This window comes from Anolis carolinensis, chromosome 4 (assembly GCF_035594765.1).
Source record: "Anolis carolinensis isolate JA03-04 chromosome 4, rAnoCar3.1.pri, whole genome shotgun sequence".
Classification (NCBI taxonomy): domain Eukaryota; kingdom Metazoa; phylum Chordata; class Lepidosauria; order Squamata; family Dactyloidae; genus Anolis; species Anolis carolinensis.
In genome coordinates, this window is record NC_085844.1 from 210,212,249 (window position 1) to 210,230,967 (window position 18,719).

An 18,719-nucleotide genomic window follows, 5' to 3' on the forward strand; every position below is an offset into this window, starting at 1 on the left:
GGTGGACCCTGTTTCGGCGCCCATATCGATGATACTCGACTTTTTGGTTCATCTTTCTACCAAAGGAATGGCACTCTCCTCTATCAAGTGCTACGTTGCGGCCTCTCCTGGTACAGAAGGAAAGGAGGACAACCGTCCCTTTTTCAAGACCCTCTGCTCCAATTATTCCTAAAAGGTTATAAAAACGTTCACCCTCCCAGTTCCCTGCCCCCACCTTCCGGGAGTTTGGAGCTGGTTTTGTCCCAACTATCTAAGCCACCATTTGAGCCTATGGCTTCGAATGACTTATGTTATCTCTCCTGGAAGACCACGTTCTTGGTGGCTATTACTTCAGCCAGACGGGCCAGCGAGTTGACTGCTCTTCGATCTGATCCTCCTTATATCCGATTTCATGAGGATAAGGTTGTACTGCGGACGGATGTGACATTCTTACCAAAAGTAGTGTCACGTTTTCATATGTGTCAAGACATCGTGTTGCCTGCCTTTTTTCCCAAACCATCCTCTCCATTGGAGCTAGCCCTGCATTCTCTGGATGTTAAAAGAGCACTCTCCTTTTACATCCATAGGACTGCTCCATATAGAAAGTGGCCTAGGCTCTTCCTTAAGTACAGGAAGGATTCCCTAGGTACACCAGTGACTACCCAACGCTTGGCTGTGTGGATTACATCAGCCATCCGCCTGGCATATCAACTGGCAGGCAAGGAACCTCCAACCAGGATTGCTGCACATTTCACCAGAGCGCTGTCCACTTCCCAGGCCTTCCTTCATGGCGTCCCTCTAGAGGACATCTGTAAAGCGGCTACCTGGTCGATGCCTTCCACCTTTGCGGCGCATTACAAGCTGGATGTCCAGGCGAAGAAAGATGCCGCCTTTGGCAGAGCTGTGCTTTTTTCCTGCGTGGCATGACCCGCCTCCAGGTTAGTAGCTTGCTAGTCACCCATATGTGCGTATTTCACAGACAACACGTAAGAAGAAGTATAGGTTGCTTACCTGTAACCGTATTTCTTCGAGTGTTGATCTGTGAAATTCGCACAGCCCCACCCTTCCTCCCCGCTGTGTCATGCCTTGTTTTCAGTTGCTATCTTGGCGGCTGAGAACTGAGGTGTAGCCCCGCCTTCGGGCTTATATTGTGTATGGGGAAAAGGGACGGGGCTACCGCCATTTTACTGCTTTCTCAAGCTCTAGAATGTTCCGAAGTCTTGCGCAGGCGCAGTTGAAACCCATATGTGCGAATTTCACAGATCAACACTCGAAGAAATACGGTTACAGGTAAGCAACCTATACTTCCACTGCCTGTTTTAAGAGATGTGCATCATGTGGGGACAAACTGCCTGACTCAGATGGCCACACAATGTGTCTTTTATGTCTTGGGGAAACCCATGTGATACAATCCTGTTCCATTTGCCTTTCCTTTACGCGTCAGGCGAGGAAAAACTGGGAATTGCACCTTAAAGTGCTACTTTATGAACAGGCCCTTATGGCATCCTAGGGCCCTGATCAACATGCACCTGTTGTGACCTTAATAGAAGCTGCCCTACCTGTTGGTGCTTCCTTCATGACAGTAAATTACCACCATCATTTAATAGCGGCCGATGGAAGCGTGGTTATAACCCTGATCTGATTTTTGTAAAGGAAAGCATAAGCCACCAATGCACCAAAAGGGTATTAAACCCAATACCTAACACACAACACAGACCAATATGCTGCGTAGCATATGCAGCTGTAAGACCAAAAAGTGTCCCATTCTGCAGAAGATATAACTTCAATAAAGCTAACTGGACAAAGTTTACAGAGACCTTGGAAGCTGCTATTTCTGATATAGAACCTTCTATAGAAAACTATGACCTGTTTGTAGAAGCTGTGAAAAGATCCTCGAGGCTCTCAATCCCTAGAGGCTGTCGCACAAGCTACCTACCAGGCCTAAACGAAGAATCACTAAATCAGCTACAAGAATATCTCAGATTATTTCAAGAGAACCCATACAGTGATGGGACTATAGCAGCAGGCCAAAAACTATCTACAGCCTTAGCTAATGCTAAGAAAGACCGTTGGATAGAGCTGCTTGAGAACCTGGACATGTCCAAGAGTAGCCGAAAAGCCTGGCAATTGCTGAGACGCCTGGATAGTGACCCTCTGGTCAACCCTGGACACGCGAACGTGACACCAGATCAGATAGCTCACCAGCTAATTCAGAATGGGAAAACCAACCGCAGCAGAATAAAGATGAAAATCAACAGGGTGCCAGAACTTGAAACCCACCAGTTGTCTTCTCCTCTAAACCTGAAAGAACTCAGAGAAGCCATCAAGCGATGTAAGACTGGTAAAGCACCTGGCCTAGATGACCTGATGATGGAGCAAATCAAACACTTGGGGGCCAAAGCTGAAAACTGGCTTTTGAAATTCTACAATCAATGCCTGGCACACAAACAGATTCCCAGAGCATGGAGGAAAACTAAGATCATTGCCATCTTAAAACCTGGTAAAGATGCCTCCAATGCCAGGAACTATTGACCAATCTCCCTCTTATGTCATCTATATAAAGTCTATGAGAGGATGCTATTAAATCGACTAGGACCTGTTATCGAACCCAAGCTTATTGCACAACAAGCAGGTTTCACACCAGGGAAAAACTGTACAGGTCAAATTCTTCATCTGATGGAACATATCGAGGAAGGCTACGAGAAAGGCTGCATTACGGGAACAGTCTTTGTGGACCTTACGGCAGCCTATGACACGGTGCAACATAGAAAAATGCTGCATAAAGTCTACCATATCACCCGGGACTTTGACTTTACAAAAACTGTCCAGACCCTCTTAGAAAACCGCAGCTTCTATGTGGAGTTTCAGGGACAGAAAAGCAGATGGAGGAGGCAAAAGAATGGTTTACCCCAAGGCAGCGTTCTTGCACCAACCTTATTTAATATCTTCACGAACGATCAGCCACAACCACCACTCACAAAGAGCTTTATATATGCTGATGACCTTGGCCTTACAACACAAGCAAAAGATTTTGAAACAGTTGAAAAGCAACTCACCAATGCCTTGAAAGATCTCTCCAGCTACTACAAAGAGAACCACCTGAAGTCTAACCCTTCCAAGACACAAGTGTGTGCTTTCCACCTACGTAACCGCGAAGCCAACAGGAAACTGAAAGTTACTTGGGAAGGCCAGGAGCTCGAACACTGTTTCCATCCTAAATACCTTGGTGTCACCTTAGATCGAACACTAACATATAGGAAACACTGCATGAACACCAAGCACAAAGTAGCTGCATGCAATAACATCCTGCGGAAACTGACTGGCAGCGCATGGGGTGCAGACCCACAAGTAGTAAGAACATCAGCCCTGGCTTTGTCTTTCTCAACTGCAGAGTATGCCTGTCCTGTTTGGCACAAGTCTGCCCATGCAAAGCAGGTGGACATAGCACTGAATGAAACATGCAGAATCATCACGGGATGCCTTAAGCCTACACCTGTTGATAAACTCTACAAGTTAGCTGGCATTGCCCCTCCTGACGTGCGACGGGAAGTTACTGCTAATGGTGAGAGAAAAAAGGTCGAACATTGTGAAAGCCACCCACTGCATGACTATCAACCTCCTCCCACCAGACTCAAATCAAGGAAGGGCTTCATGAGAACCACCACTCCTCTTGATGTTCCTCCAGCAGCAGCAAGGGTGTCTCTCTGGGCAGCTAAACCTGGCAATTCTAACTGGATGGCCCCCCAAGAGGGTCTTCCTCCAGGGGCAAACCAAGAATGGGCCACTTGGAAGTCCCTGAACAGACTCAGAAGCGGAGTGGGCAGATCAAAAGACAACTTGGCGAGGTGGCACTACCTGGAGGAATCCTCCACCTTGTGTGACTGTGGAGCTGAACAAACAACTCAGCATATGTATGCTTGCCCACAATGCCCTGCCTCATGTACAGAGGAGGAGTTGTTTAAAGCTACAGACAATGCGGTTGCTGTTGCCCGCTTTTGGTCCAAAACTATTTAGTTGCTTGTGATTTCTTTCTTTCTTTCTTTTTTTTAATTTTATTTTTATTTCCATTATTTGAAATGTACAATGCTTTTGACACGAAATAAATAACCTGTTGGTGCTCCTCCTCCAGCATCACTGCCCGTGGGTGGCAAGAAAAAGTCTTTAAAAAAGCCAAATCTTCTGTTCTGGCTGCAGGCTGCAAAAAAGGCCCCAAGTGGCCTAGACCTTTGGGAAAGGCAGGGATGGGGAATTTGAGTACCCTCCCTGCCACTTTGAAGCAGCCCACTTCAGCACCATCCCTAGTGGCCACTGCTGACATGGCACCCACAAGCCAGCCATTCTCGTCCCAGCCGGGAGAGGTGCACTTGCAGCAGCCCATGGACCTCCAACTCCCACAGTCCTTCCCTCTTTTCCTTCTTTTCTTCAACTGGCTGGGGCATTTGTTGTCACTTCAGTGGTGCCCAGACACGTTAATAACATGTACGAAATGGACACTTTAACGGCGGAATGGCTCTCTTGCCCTCCTAAGCCTAACTCTATTGTCGTTGACATGAAGCACCTACTGAAGTCCAAGAGGCAAATTCCAACTTCTGACAAGAAGGGATGGAAGTTTGATGCAATGGACAGACAAATACATACGTCCGCAGAGCTATTCAAGCACCTTGCCCACTATGGAGCCTACATGGGATCATACTAGATGTTCCTATTGTCGAAAGTTGCTCCCCTTCTCAAGCATCTTCCTCAGGACGAACAACAATTGGCAAAGGCTTTTCATGCTGAAGCAGTGTCCTTAGCTAAACTTCAGAAATATCTGGGCAAGTACATGGCTGACTGGGCAGGCAAATTATTCACCGCTGCAACTTCTATTCGGCATCATTCATGGCTCCGTGCATCGGGCTTTTCAGAGGATAGGTTCCACCATCATGGAAGACTTACCAATGGATAATGGTGGCCTTTTCAACCCTGAGACTGACTCTAACCTGAAGCATACTCAGGAGATAAGACAAACTGCTTATAAGTATGGCTACCCATTACAACCATCTTATCACCCAAAGCCACATTGGCAACCTTCAACTTCGTCATCCAACTGCTGACCCTATGGGGGAACATTGAGTAAATTTCCTAATCCTATGCAGCCCAAGTTTAAAACACAGAAAAGGCTGTCCTTGCCAGCTAAGGATCATCCTGCGGGTAAACTGAAATATCAAGGTGGCTCCAAATGGCATCTTTAGCCCAGCCCTGCTCAGGACACTATTTCTTCTCGCTCGTTGGTGAATGTTGATAATCCCACCCCAGTTTCCACTCCTGGTGACTTATTAACTTGAGGCCTTATTGGATCTGTTTCTGAGCCCATGATTTTTTGTTCTCGATTTTCACCCTTTATCGCGGCTTGACGCAAAGATATCTCGGACAGTTGTGTCCTTGACATTGTTGAATTTGGTTATTTCATTGATTTTTTCAGCACCCACCTGTGGGTTGTCTCCATGTTACTCCACCACCACCATCCTTATGGGAGAAAGTTCGTACTCTGTTGCATCAGAGTGCTATCCAACTTTGCAAGCCTCTATGCTTTCTAATTATTTTTTCTCTAGCTACTTCTTAATTTTCAAGCAAGATGGGAGTCAATGTCCCATCCTGAACCTGAGGGATATTAACAAGTTCATTTGCATCCAAATATTCTGGATGGTGTCCCTTTCTTCTGTTATTGAATAAAGGTGTTTGGTTTGCCACCATTGATTTGAAGGATGCTTACTTCCATGCTTACAGCAAAATCATATACGGTTCTTGTTGTTTATGATTGGGAAACAAGCCTTTCATTTTAATGTTCTCTTGTTTGGGCTTTCCACTGCCTCACAGGTCTTTACTAAATGCATAGCCGCTGTGGCAGCATGCCTTCACGTGAGGAGCATCACAATTTACTCATATATTGATGACTGGTTGTTGGTGGCTAACTCAAGATCACAACTAACCTCTTACATTCATTCTACATTATCCCGTCTCCAGTCTTTAGGTTTGATAGTGAACTTGGAAAAGTCACATCTAGAACCTACACAACACATCCAATTTATTGGGCCTATCCTGGACTCCCAAATACAGAAGATGTTCCTCAGGGAGGACTGATTTTCTGCCCTGAGGACCACTACCTTTCAGGCAATTTCACAACTGTTTATATCAGCCAGGCACATACAAGTCATCCTGGGACATATGGCTTCAAGCACAGCAGTCACCCCTTATGCCAAGCTCTGCCTCTGGCCCCTGCAGTCGTGATTCCTCAATACCTTCGACTTGCTGATGAACAACCCCAACACTCGTTTATCACTACTATTGGATGTCTGATACACCTTCCTATGGTGGACCAAAAGATGGAATGTTTGTACAGGTTTGCCTTTCAAACCACTCAACCCTGCCAAGTTTTTGACAACAGATTCTTTCCTGCAGGGATGGAGTGCCCATACCTCATTGTCCAAGGGACATAGTTGGAAGAGGAGTCTACCAACCACATAAATTACTTAGAGCTCCTTGCTGTCAAAAAGACTCTAAGAGTCTTTGAACCCATGCTGTTGAGACATGTAGTGCAGATTATCACAGACAACACCACAACAAAGCACTATGTAAACAAGTAAGAAGGAACACACTCTGCCCCACTCCTGTTGCTTATGCTCCACCTGTGGGACTGGTGCACCAGCAAACGGAGAAATCTAACCTTTATCTTTTTGTATAATGTGGCATTGAATTTTGCCATAATCTGTAAGACACTCTGAGTCCCCTTCAGGGTGAGAAGAGTGGGATATAAATATAGCAAACAAACAAATAAATAAATAACTGCAATCCTCCTTCCCAGGGAAGACAGACCACCTGTAAGCAGTGTATTGCTTGCTCACCACGAGTGGTCACTCCACACCAATGAATTGACTTGCCTCTTTGATTGTTGGAGGATCCCTGCTTGCAACATCAGAGAATATCAGGTGCCTAACATATTGCACACTATGAACCGAGAGTCCAATTCTATGCCTTAGACACAAGTGAAAGCAAATAAAAAAGGCTTTACTTCAGCCGAAATAAAGATAATGCAATTTAGAAAGAGGAGGTTGCTTGCCTGTAACCGTGTTTCTCCAAGTGGTCACCTGTGAAATTCACACATATGGTATCCCTTAGCCTGCGCTGACAGCATATGGAATCTTCTAAAGCTATTAGATACATTTTGGCGGTAGCCCCGCCCACTCTCCCCTCGACATATATAGGCAGTGGGAGGGGCTGCCGCCTCAGTTCCCTGCTGCGATGGCAGCAAAGATAGAGGCATGACAACAGCGGGGAGGATGGGCGGGGATGTGCAAATTTCACAGGTGACCACTCAGAAAACACATGGTTACAGGTAAGCAACTTCCTCTTCTCCAGTGGTCAACTGTGAAATCACACATATGGTAGACTAGCAAGCTACTGACCTTGGCTGGTGGGCATCATGCCACCAAGAAAAAAGGACTGCTCTCCCAAACTCAGTATCCTTCCGAGACAGGGCATCAACTTTGTAGTGTCTGATGAACATCAACGGAGTGGACCAAGCCAATGCACAGCAAACAGCATCCAGGGGCACACCCCTCATGAAGGCTGTAGAAGTTGCCACAGATCTCATTGAATGGCCCTTAACCTGCTCCGGTAGATCCCGGCCTGCTATCTGATAAGTGAGATGGATCAAAGAGACAATCCAAGATGACAGACATTGAGAGGAGACCAGGAGACCCTTGGTGTCTGTATAGCACTTGAGGAAAAGTCTAGGAGATTTCCTAAATGCAGAGGTCCTACTAATGTAGAAGGACAACACCCTGCGAACATCTAAAATGTGAAGAGTTTTTTCTAATGAAGAAGACAGGTTCTGAAAGAAGGCCAGGAGGATTATCTCTTGAGAAGCATGGAAACTGGACATCACTTTTGGAAGGAACGAGATGTCAGTGCGTAAGACCACTTTGTCTTTATGAAAACGCAGATAGGGAGCATCCGAGCAAAGAGCATACAATTCACTGGCACGCTGCGCCAAAGTAATTGCAACCAAAAAGGCAGTTTTCCATGACAGGAAGGAAAGATCAGTAGAAGACAGCGGTTTGAATGGGGGCCTTGACTAGGATGACAGAACTATTTCTAGGCTCCAGGTTGGGCCCACAGGTGTGATCAATGGTTTCAAGTTTTTAAAACTCAGAAGGAAGAGAACGACCAAGGGGTCAGTGAAGCAAGAAGGGTATCCTGCCTCCCTCATACCAGGGTATTGCCGCAAGATAACATTTCAAAGATGAAAGCGACAAACCCTCATCAGCAAGAGAGACCAAAATGACCAAAATGTCCAAAATCACAGATGTTGGCATGGACGTGGGTGGTACTTCCTTGCACATCGTGAAGGACGATAAAACAAAACAATTTATAAGTGTATGATCGCTTAGTCAGCGCTCTCTGAGTCGTGTCTAAGATCTTCTGTACTGACAGGGACAACGAGGATGTTATTGCGGTGGTCAAATCTGCCACACCGTCAACTTCAAGCGATGTACGTCTGGGTGCAGGACCATGCCGCTCTGGGTTGACAAAAGATCTGGGCGGTTTGGTAGGCGGAGATATTCCCCCCTGGACATCTGCAGCAATGTTGAGAATCATGGCTGGCAAGGCCACCATGGAGTGAGAAGGATGCAGTCCCCATTGTCTCTCTGCAGCTTGGATATCACCTTCATGAGAAGAGGGATCAGAGGGAACGCATACAGCAGATTGTTGGTCCATGTAAGAAGGAAGGCATCTCTGAAGCATTCCCTCACTCAGCTCCCTGACTGACAAGCGCAATACACTGGACATTTGGAGTTCTCCAGTGAGGCGAAGAGGTCTATTCCTGGAACCCCCCAGCAGCTGAACAGGCGTTCCTCCTTGTTGTCATGGAGTGACCACTTATGGTGCGCAAATGGCATTCTGCTGAGTCGATCCACCAGAGTATTCTCCTCCCTGGGCAGATGTATCGCTGTTAGGTCTATGTTCTTGCTGATACACCAGTTCCATAGGCGGAGGGAGAGTTGCAGGAGCTGTGTCGAGTGTGTTCCCCCCTGTTTGTTTAGATAATATTTTGTGGTTGTGTTGTCCGTGATGACCTGAATTATGTGTCCTGAAAGCGCTGGCTCAAATGCCCTTAGTGCTTTCTCGTCCACGAGGAGCTCTAAGTAGTTTATATGATTGTTGGACCCCTCCCGTGACCAGGTACCCTGTACAGTAAAATGTCCAATATGGGCACCTCATCCCACCAGGGAAGAGTCAAAATATGGTAGGGTCGAAGGCTTGAAGGGAAACCCTGCACAGACATTGCTGCGGACGGTCCACCAAGACAGGGTATGGCGAACATCTGTTGGAATAGACAACTGTGTATTGGGGCTGTCCAACAGTGAGTTGAACGAACTGAGGAACCATGCTTGTAACAGCTGCAGGCGTAGCCAGGCATAAGGGGTGACTGCCGTAGTGGAGGCCATGTGACCTAATATGATCTGTACCTGCTTGGCCGACACAAACGGTTGCAAGATTGCCTTCTGAACAGCGTTTCTCAATGCCACATACCGGTAGACTGGCCTTGAATGTTCAAGGGCATATTCCCCCAGTGCGTGCCTACTTCGAAGTGGCTTCGCTTCCCTTGCCTCCAAGACGCACGTCGCCCCCGGGATCAAGCTCGGTCTGAGCCACTAGAGGTGGTGGTGGAGGAGGAGCTATAACTCGAGGAGTGACTTCCTGAGGAGGAGGAGGAGGATTGACTGCGAGATCGTTGTGGGCAGCGTGAGCTACGGTCCCAACGCCTCCTCTGTGGGCTGAGGAGGAGAGGCTTAACAATGCAGGGAGGGTACTCTGGTTCCCTCTCCCTGCCTGCGGCGAAGATGGAAAAACAAGCCGCTTGGTGCCATTTTCTTGAGCTGCTTGAGCCACTGAGGGCTTAGGCTTTTTGGCCTTCTTCTTTCCAGGCGCCCCTCCCAATGAGAGCTGGGAGGCAACGGGAGGTAAGGAGGGTTCTCCCTCGGGAATCGGGTGTGGTAGTAGTGCCTGCTCATAGAGCATCGCTTTGAGGCGTGACTCCGTATTTCTTCTGGCCTGGGGGGTAAAGCCCTGACACACGGCACAAGATTGAGCTATGTGCCCTTCCCCCAGGCACAAAAGGCACATAGAGTGCTCATCCGAGTCAGGCAGCTTGCCTCCACAAGAGGAGCACCTCTTAAAACTGGCAGTTGATGCCATTTGTACTTAACGAAAGTGATCCATGAGGTGAAGGGAGAGATCCGATCAAGAAGAATTATCTAGCTGTCAAGCAGAAAAAAGGAACTGAGGCGGCAACCCCTCCCCAATGCCTATATATATGCTGAGGGGAGAGTGGGTAGGGCTACCACCAAAATGTATCTAATAGCTCTAGAAGATTCTGTATGCTGTCAGCGCAGGCTGAGGGATACCATATGTGCGATTTCACAGTTGACCACGCTGGAGAAACAAAGTACACTCTCGATGATAATCTTCAAGCAAACGCAAAACAAAAGTCTTCACAGCAGACATCAAATAAAGTCTTTGATATATAGGCTTATGAGTTGCAAACAACAGGAGGTTTCAGAGATTCCACACTGGACACAATACTGGTAACAGACTCTCTCTCGAAAGTAAGACTGTTGCAGCCAGCACTGGCCCCTAACCTCCTGCTAATTTATAGCCCTGAATTTCCTAGCACAGCTGACCCTAGTGTGAGGTTTGATTGCTCTACATTTTCTCTGCTAGCCTAGTTGACCTTCTTCTGCCTTCTTTTGCCCTTTGTCACTCCAAAAAGGTAGGGATCTCTGCCATACCTGCCATCTCTCCTCCTGCGTCTTCTTCCTCATAAGTTAACCTTTAAGCCCCAAGTGCTGCCTCTTCAACCACCTGTCCTCCTTCTCTCTCAGAATCAGAAAAGCAATCTACAACACTGAGAACTGTGTGCAGGCCTGCCTTGGAGATGCATTTCTTCTATTATGGAGTACCCACCTTCTGTGTTTCCATCTATACCCCTACTCACATGAGTATTCCCAAAATGGACAACGGGAACTGCATCCTAATTACCCCATGGTTGCCTCATTTGCTGTCGTTCTCCCCAACTTCTGGAGATGTCCAAAAGCAAGTTCTTACATCTCCCAGCTCAGGCGGATCTGCTGTTGAACCAATCTCGACATGCATCCCCTCAAGTTAACGGCATGGCGTGTCAGACCCAGTTAGTGACACCTTCCCGATCACATCCTGTAAAAGCGATTACAGATGCCACCCAGAGGGCGTCCACTAAACTCTCTTATGGGTACAAATTGTCACGCTTTTCATCCTTTTTTACACAAAAGGGAGAAGACCCCATCTCAATCCCTGTAATTTTGGACTTTCTAGTTTCCCTCACAGATGCGGGCCTTTCATTGTTATTGCTGAAATGCTACCTTGCAGCTATATCGTGGTACAGAAAGAAAGCAGGTCTTCCCTTGTGTTTCTCTGATCTCTTAGTATCTCTTTTCCTTCAAGGCTTCAAAAACATAATTCTACCATGGAGTTTGGAGGTCTTACTCTCTTTGCTGTTCAAGCTACCCTTTGAGCCTCTGGCTTCCACATACATATCCTTCCTCTTGTGGAAGACAGCATTATTGATCTCTGTGTGCCCGTGAACTTTGCATACTTTGGGCAAATGAGTCTACTTGCATTTCCTCAAAGATAAAGCACTTTTACTCACTGACATCACGTTCCTTCCCAAGATAGTTTCCCATTTTCACACCTCACTAGAGATAATTTTGTCTCCCTTTTTTCAAAACCTATCCTCTGCCTTAGAACAGACCCTCCACTTCCTGGACATTCACTGGGCTCTGGCCTTCTATGTTAATAGAATGTTCCCAAGACTGTTTCTGAAGTACTGGAAGGATGCCAGTGGCCTTCTTATTTCTTTGCAGCAACTATCATCATGGATCATCTCTGCCATTTGGCTGTCCTATCAGCTAGCCGGTCAAGACTTGCCTACTCAGATTAAGGGTTATTCCAGAAGATCTGTGGCAATCTCTACGGCCTTCATGGGGGGTGTTCCTTTGGATGTCTGTTGTGCCTTTGTCACACACTATAAAGTCAATGTTCTGTGGTGTTTGGGAGAGCAGTCATTTTCTCTTAGGTGGCATGATACTCACCAGCCAAGGTTAGTAGTCTGCTAATCTACCATATGTGCGATTTTATAGGGAACACGATATAGAAGTAATGGTAGCATACCTGTAAACGTGTTTCCCTGAGTGGTCACCTGTGAAATTCGCACATCCCCACCCTAAAAGGTTTCATTTTAGAGATCTAGAAGGTTCTCAACTGCACGGCGCATGAGCAGACAAATCCATATGTGTGAATTTCACAGATCACCACTCTAAGAAATAATAATAATAATAATAATAATAATAATAATAATAATAATAATAATAACTTTATTCTTGTATTTTGCCACCATCTCCCCGAAGGGACTCGGGGCGGCTTACAACAGGGACAAGCCCAACACAACAACATAACTTTACATAAAAACAATAGTTTAAAACAGTAGTTAACACAATACAGCAATAAAAATACACATTGTGTAAAATTTCCTTAAAAACATAACATCAATTGCACATATAACAGAGACCGACTAGTGCAAGGACTAAAAGGGTCCATAAGTAAAGTCAGGGCAGGAAGAGGACAAAATAGGGTTCCATTAAAGTGCTAAGACATAGAGTGAGGAGCAATGAGAAAGTGCAATACAATTTTACATGTCTGGTGGCCTTATTCACTCAAAGGCGCTTTGGAAAATCCATGTTTTCAATTCACAGTTACAGGTAAGTATCCCGTTCTTTTAATTTTTCAGTGTTTAGTCTTGGGTCACTTTTGACACTGTACAGTGCAACTTGCAGAAACATATCAGTAAAGGCACCTTACTGCCAGCAGAAGGACCCTAGCACCCAATTGTGAACAAGCAATGCTCACATTTAAAGGTCCAAATTTGGCCCTGTGCCATCTGATTTCCCCCCTGCCACACTCACTCACCTTTTCACACAAACATTCTCATTTAATTGTTTTAGGATATAGGTATAATAATTCAATTCCTAAAATGATTCACAATAACAAATTTGTATTTGTATTTAATAATTCTGGCCTCACAATAATAGTTCTTCTCTCATAGGTAACTGGAATCTATCATTTCTAAATGTTTTTATTCTGCTTGCTTGATACCATTTTAATGGGTTTTTTAAAACGTTTCAAATGCAATCTGGTGGAAATATTCCATTACAGACTGACTGACTTCAAAATTTGTTCATTTTGAACATCACTACCCTAATTTTAAACAGGTGCAACTCCAAATGCTTTTAGATGAAAAACACATTTTTGAGAGCACCATTGAGAAATTACAAAAAAGAGAAAAGGAACTAAAGGACATTGTTCAGGTCAGAGAGGTATGTAGACTGTTATTTATATATCGAAACACAAGATGCATTTAATCCTCCTACCTAATAATCTGCATCTTCCAATACACTTATTTTCGTAAGTGTAGCACCAACCCTTTCATCAGGCAAGGCTAGCCATTTCCCATTCTCACCACCACTCTGAATCTTGTTGGCTGCCCTGAGTTCTTCAATGGCTAGACCAGGCATGGGCAAACTTTGGCCCTCCAGGTGTTTTGGACCTTAACTCCCACAATTTCTAACAGCTGGTAGGCTGTTAGGAATTGTGGGAGTTGAAGTTCAAAACACCTGGAGGGCCGAAGCTTCCCCATGCCTGGGCTAGACATTGTGGCACAGGTAGTCTCCCAGGGCACTTCATCAGAAGAAGGACAGGCATTTTCTGTTGCTTGCCTTATTTGTGTCAGTGGAGTTTTTCATCCTAAATCAGGTGATGAGACATGATGGGCATCCACTACCTAGATTCTTCAAAAATCAAAGGAGCTCATTGCACATTGCAATTCAACACAATTTCAATCCAGCAGAGGGGGCCATTTAGGTAGAGTTTAAATCTTTTTTGATGAAACAAAGTGGGAATGTTACACTGACTTTTAATGAGAAAATGTGACTATTTTTTGCTTTTAATATTTAAATATTAACACATACCCGGAAGGTTTCAGAACAATATGATTTATAGGAGTCATGTAGAAATCAGGGCATTTTTATATGAAAGCCATATTGTTTGTTTCTCAGAAACAATACATAATAAGTATATATGTATAAATTAAATCTATAGAGAGAAGTACATGATTTGGAAGTGCAGTTATCTGGTGCACTGGAAAATAATGAAAATTGCTTACAGCAGCTTACATCAATGAAAGCAGAGCTTGAAAAAGAAAGGTATGTTTAAACTGGTATAAGGTTGTGTTTTAAGACAAGCAATGTCATTTTTGAAGGCTGTTTCATAACAGGGCAACAGAATGCACACTCACACTGCTCTTCAAGAAGGAGGGGAGTGGGAGATACAATCACTCTGGTCATCAACCATTTCATGAAGCCTGGGATTGCTATATACACATTCATACTTTAAGAGGGAGGGGAAGAGGAAACAAGTTCTGTTCTGAATTTACTTCTCAAGCTTAGGGACCTACCACTGGATATGTCCATTGATGTGCTTGGAATACTCTTTCTGAGACATGTAAGTATGTGGAACAGAAGAGGCAAAGAAGGAAAATACGCCCAAGGAGACTTGGCCTTCCTGTATTTGCTCTTAACCATTGATATTGCCAGGGTTGGGCTCATTAACTCAGGTAATGCTGTTGCTTCAAAACTCCTCAGTAAGAAGGACAAACACATTCAGTTTTAGTTCATTTCTCTATTGGTACTCAAAGATCTCCACTTACCCTAACATGACTGCCCAACCTAACATCTCTGCAGAAGAGGTATTATTTTTCAGTACTGTGAAAGAGGATGAGATTCCTGATTCTTCATCTTGAGTGACTCCACAGGTTTCCATTCTGTCATCACCTTTGGTCAATTGTCACTGCAGATTTGCCTCACCTCTTTAGCCATCTCATTGTCTATCAAGATTGCCATATTGACATAACTGATCCCCTTCTTTACACATTTACTTAATGAGTTTGTTAAATTCCTGTTCTATATTTTCCCACTCCTAGTCATGTAGGCCTTGACCCTGTTCTTCATTTCAGGACAGAAGAGGTTATTATTCCATATACAAAAAGCACTGATACTGGGAATCTGAACTCAGTACTGAGCATCAGATGTTGGTCAGGAGTGATCTTTACTATATGGAATCAAGTCATGACAGATTTCTACCTCAGGCATCTCACTTTTACTATATGTTAATCCTTATGATTAGCATCCTTGCAATGATACAGAACATACTTCTGCTGCCTCACATTCCTTCTCATCACCTAGCTGTGATATTTTCAAGGCATTCTCCATTTCCTTTGCTATCTGAGATTGTCCATATTCAACATCCAGCTGGAACAAGATCTGTCCAGCCCCCCAAAGCTCTTTTTGTCAGTGTGCAGCCTATGACCGAGACTTCCCCAGGTCCTCTTTCAAGGCTCGCTGTCAGACAACAGCCTTTCTTTATCTCTCAGTCTGTTGAATTAGACCTGGTACAACTTCAGACCATATGAACCTTCAAGGTCTGATGATGACTCAGACCCATCTTCCATTTCATCCGAGGATCCTTCCTCTTCTTTGATGTAGGCTGTGGTGGAAGATCAGAACCTTTCTTCACTACTGGTGGTGATTTCAGATCATTTGTGTCTGACCCTATTTGTAAGTGTGCTCAACACCACACGTTAGCTTTGATACTATTATTTGGATTCTGTCACCTGCTCTCCTTGGGTCGTCCATTGAAAAATACCATCTTCTAATTTTATCACCTCTAGGAGGTTTGAGGCCTCTAGGGTTCTTGAAACAAACTGCATTTTAGAATCACTAGGTGGAAAAGTTTAGCAGTATCCCATGGCTATATAAGGCCTGGTTGCTGCTGAAACCCCTCCGTTCCTTTCATCCATGCTGGTTTCAGGAACCTTCACTCTTCAAGCTTGTTCTCTGGACCTTTCTTGCTCCCACAAAGCCAGCTTTGACTGCTGTGTTCTTCTACGAAGAGCCTCCAATCTATCTTAGCTAGAGAGGCTCCCACTCTGAATTTGTCTCGCTCCATGGGTACAGTGCTTGCGGTCTAGTTCAAGATGGCCTCCATGACTCACTTCAAGTAATGTGAGCAATTTATGGGCAGACTGTATTCATTGCCAGGCTTTTACGCCACAAGACAAGGAAGAACCAGGAGGCGAAGCTTCATTCTTCAATGAAGCAAAAGGCCTTGTCTCCTTCTTCCATGGCTTCTGCCTTGACTTGGAGGTCCCAAGCTGGGTCAAAGCATTCGGATGTGGGCACATCAAAGTCTTCCCACTTCTACCTCGAGGAAGCCCATTCCTCCTTTGCCATCCTGCAGCTTCTCACTAGAAGAAAACTAAGCTCAAGGAGTCCACTCCCTCAACCAAGAAGCCACCAATGCTTACAAAGCAGAGGAGGCTAGAAAGAAAAAAGGTCAAAAATTGTCTAAGAAAAGCAAATCCTGAGCATCTCATAGCGATCCTCCAGTAATAATCGTTGCACTATCAGGGGCCCAAAGGGCAGCCCCTGATGCATGTCTATCAGCCTTGCCTTTGGAAGGAAGGCCTGCGACCCCAGAGCTGCACTCTAAGGGTGAAGAGCTTGAGTTTCTGTGGAAGCCACCTAAACCTCCAGTTGACTATGGGAATGAACCTATCATGGTTGGCTCCCTATCTTACCAGAGGTCACGGTCTGCATCTGTGAACTGCCTTGTTGGGGCTGAACTCCCCCTGGTACTACTATACCACCAACATAAAAAGGCTCTATAGGTTCCTTGATACTATGAGAGGAACATCCAGGACCTGAAGCCTCCAATGCCTCATCCCAGAAGGGCATCATTGTATGCTTCAAGAGTGTATGACTCCCCTGCAATGTCTGTTTGATGTTTTGGTTGGGGGCTGTGGATGAAGATTATGAAACTCATTCCCCTCCATGGTAGGAGGCTGCTTTCCCCTCAGCACCACATTCTGGGTACAGCTCTCCAGGAAGGAACGGAGCCACTGTAAAGCAGTGCCATTGTTAGGGGGATGGAATCACTATAGGTCATTGCAACTCCACCTGACAGGCAGACAAATTAATCCCCGCCAGTCTTGACTAGCCAAGTCAGTTGTTTTTCTATTTCCTGACCTGGCATTTAACAGCAGCATTTTCAACTTAGGGGACTGTCACCCTGGTTATCCAGGCCACTTGATATAGGAGATAGTTTGGGGGCAATAAACATTCTATTTTGCACTCCATTTTGTTGGTACTGAGACTGTCTCCTCCTTCCTTATCTCCCCCTGCCCTGTATGACTCCACTGGCTGCCCTATGAATCTGGGGACTCCCTCCCTCTAGAAAACACATCCTTTCTCTGTGGGCAGGCTAACACATGGCAAATAAAAACAACTTTATATAAAATCAAATAGGCAGATGGTAAAAACAAGGTAATAGGCTTGAGGTCAGTCAATTAAAGGGACATGACCTCGTCCTTATGCCACTCCCGAAGTGGCTTCCCCAAAGGGGTGAATGCCCTTTGGTGGCGCCGTCACTCCCATAGACATCCTCTTTTTGTCCCCCAGCCTCTGGAGGTAAGCAGGTGTTTTTGCTGGGAATCTAGACCTTGTCAAGACCTCAATCTGTGAATAGCCAGTCCTCTGCACCAGGAGCTGAGATCAGAGGCAGCCCACAACAAGCAAACGCTTTGTCGTCCTTCCAAGCTCCCTGCTGATGTTCTTTCTGGCTCTTCTGGTTGGTGCTGTGTAAGCAAGTTCCAGTATCAAAGATCCCCTGTTTAATGAGGCAAGGACTCTTTAATGCTGCCACTAATGAAAAGTTGGAACAGATGTGCACTTCAGCCAAGAATTGGGTGTGCAGTTGCACACTCAACCATTCCACTTCTCTTCATGAACCAAACAAAGCCCATTCACCATTTTCTTTCACCTCGTCTAATAGCCATCAGATCAGAAGACTCCTTTGCCATGTTCTTCAAAGGAGTCTTACCCTTCTGGCAAGTTTACATTAATATCATAAAAGAAAATGGGTTCCCTAGGAACTACAAAGACAAGTATTCACTGTTACAGTAATACAGAAATTGTTTTGGACGTCATTAAACCTATATTTAGTTCAATGCATCAATATGAATACAGATACAAAAAAGCATTGCTATACAATAAAACAAAGGACTGTTATATTCACAGTAAAAATAATATTTTTCTCTTGAAAGATGAATTGACTCCTCTTCTCATAAACAATAATTTTTCTTTAGTAGGAAGTAGTAGACTTCAAATACACAAATTGACTCCTCTTCTTATATATAATAATTGTTCTTATTTCTTTACTATGGATAGTAGACTCAAAAACTACAACCGGTTTCAGCTCAAAAGAGTCTTCATCACGTGGATTGTAGTCTATTCTTTAAATTCTTTTTCTGAGTTTTTTTGATATGGACCAGAAAGATCTATTTCTTAATATGCATACTCTGCAAGCAGTTTGATTTCAATGCGAGTAAGTTTACATTAATGTCATCCAATAAAAGGCACTGTTATCGATATTGCCAATAGATGAAAAGAACTGCAAATTCCAGGTAGGTGTTGCAATAATCCTAATCTATGGGTGATTTTTGGAAACCAAGGAGTTTTGGATTTCTTAAATTCGAGGCCATGTCAACACAC

At 44.9% G+C, this 18,719-nt stretch overlaps 1 protein-coding gene across 4 annotated transcripts in view; it reads left to right on the forward strand.

Annotated features, from left to right (window-relative positions):
* The window catches only part of sycp1 (synaptonemal complex protein 1), a 106,309-nt gene that overhangs the window by 53,723 nt on the left and 33,867 nt on the right, over positions 1-18,719 (forward strand). For 3 of the 4 annotated variants that reach the window (XM_062978684.1, XM_062978686.1, XM_062978683.1), the window contains 2 exons: positions 13,326-13,430; positions 14,212-14,315. In XM_062978684.1, the coding sequence (XP_062834754.1) occupies positions 13,326-13,430; positions 14,212-14,315 (209 nt within the window). The remainder of the gene's footprint in view (positions 1-13,325; positions 13,431-14,211; positions 14,316-18,719) is intronic. The other variant, XM_016993358.2, reaches the window with a different exon arrangement.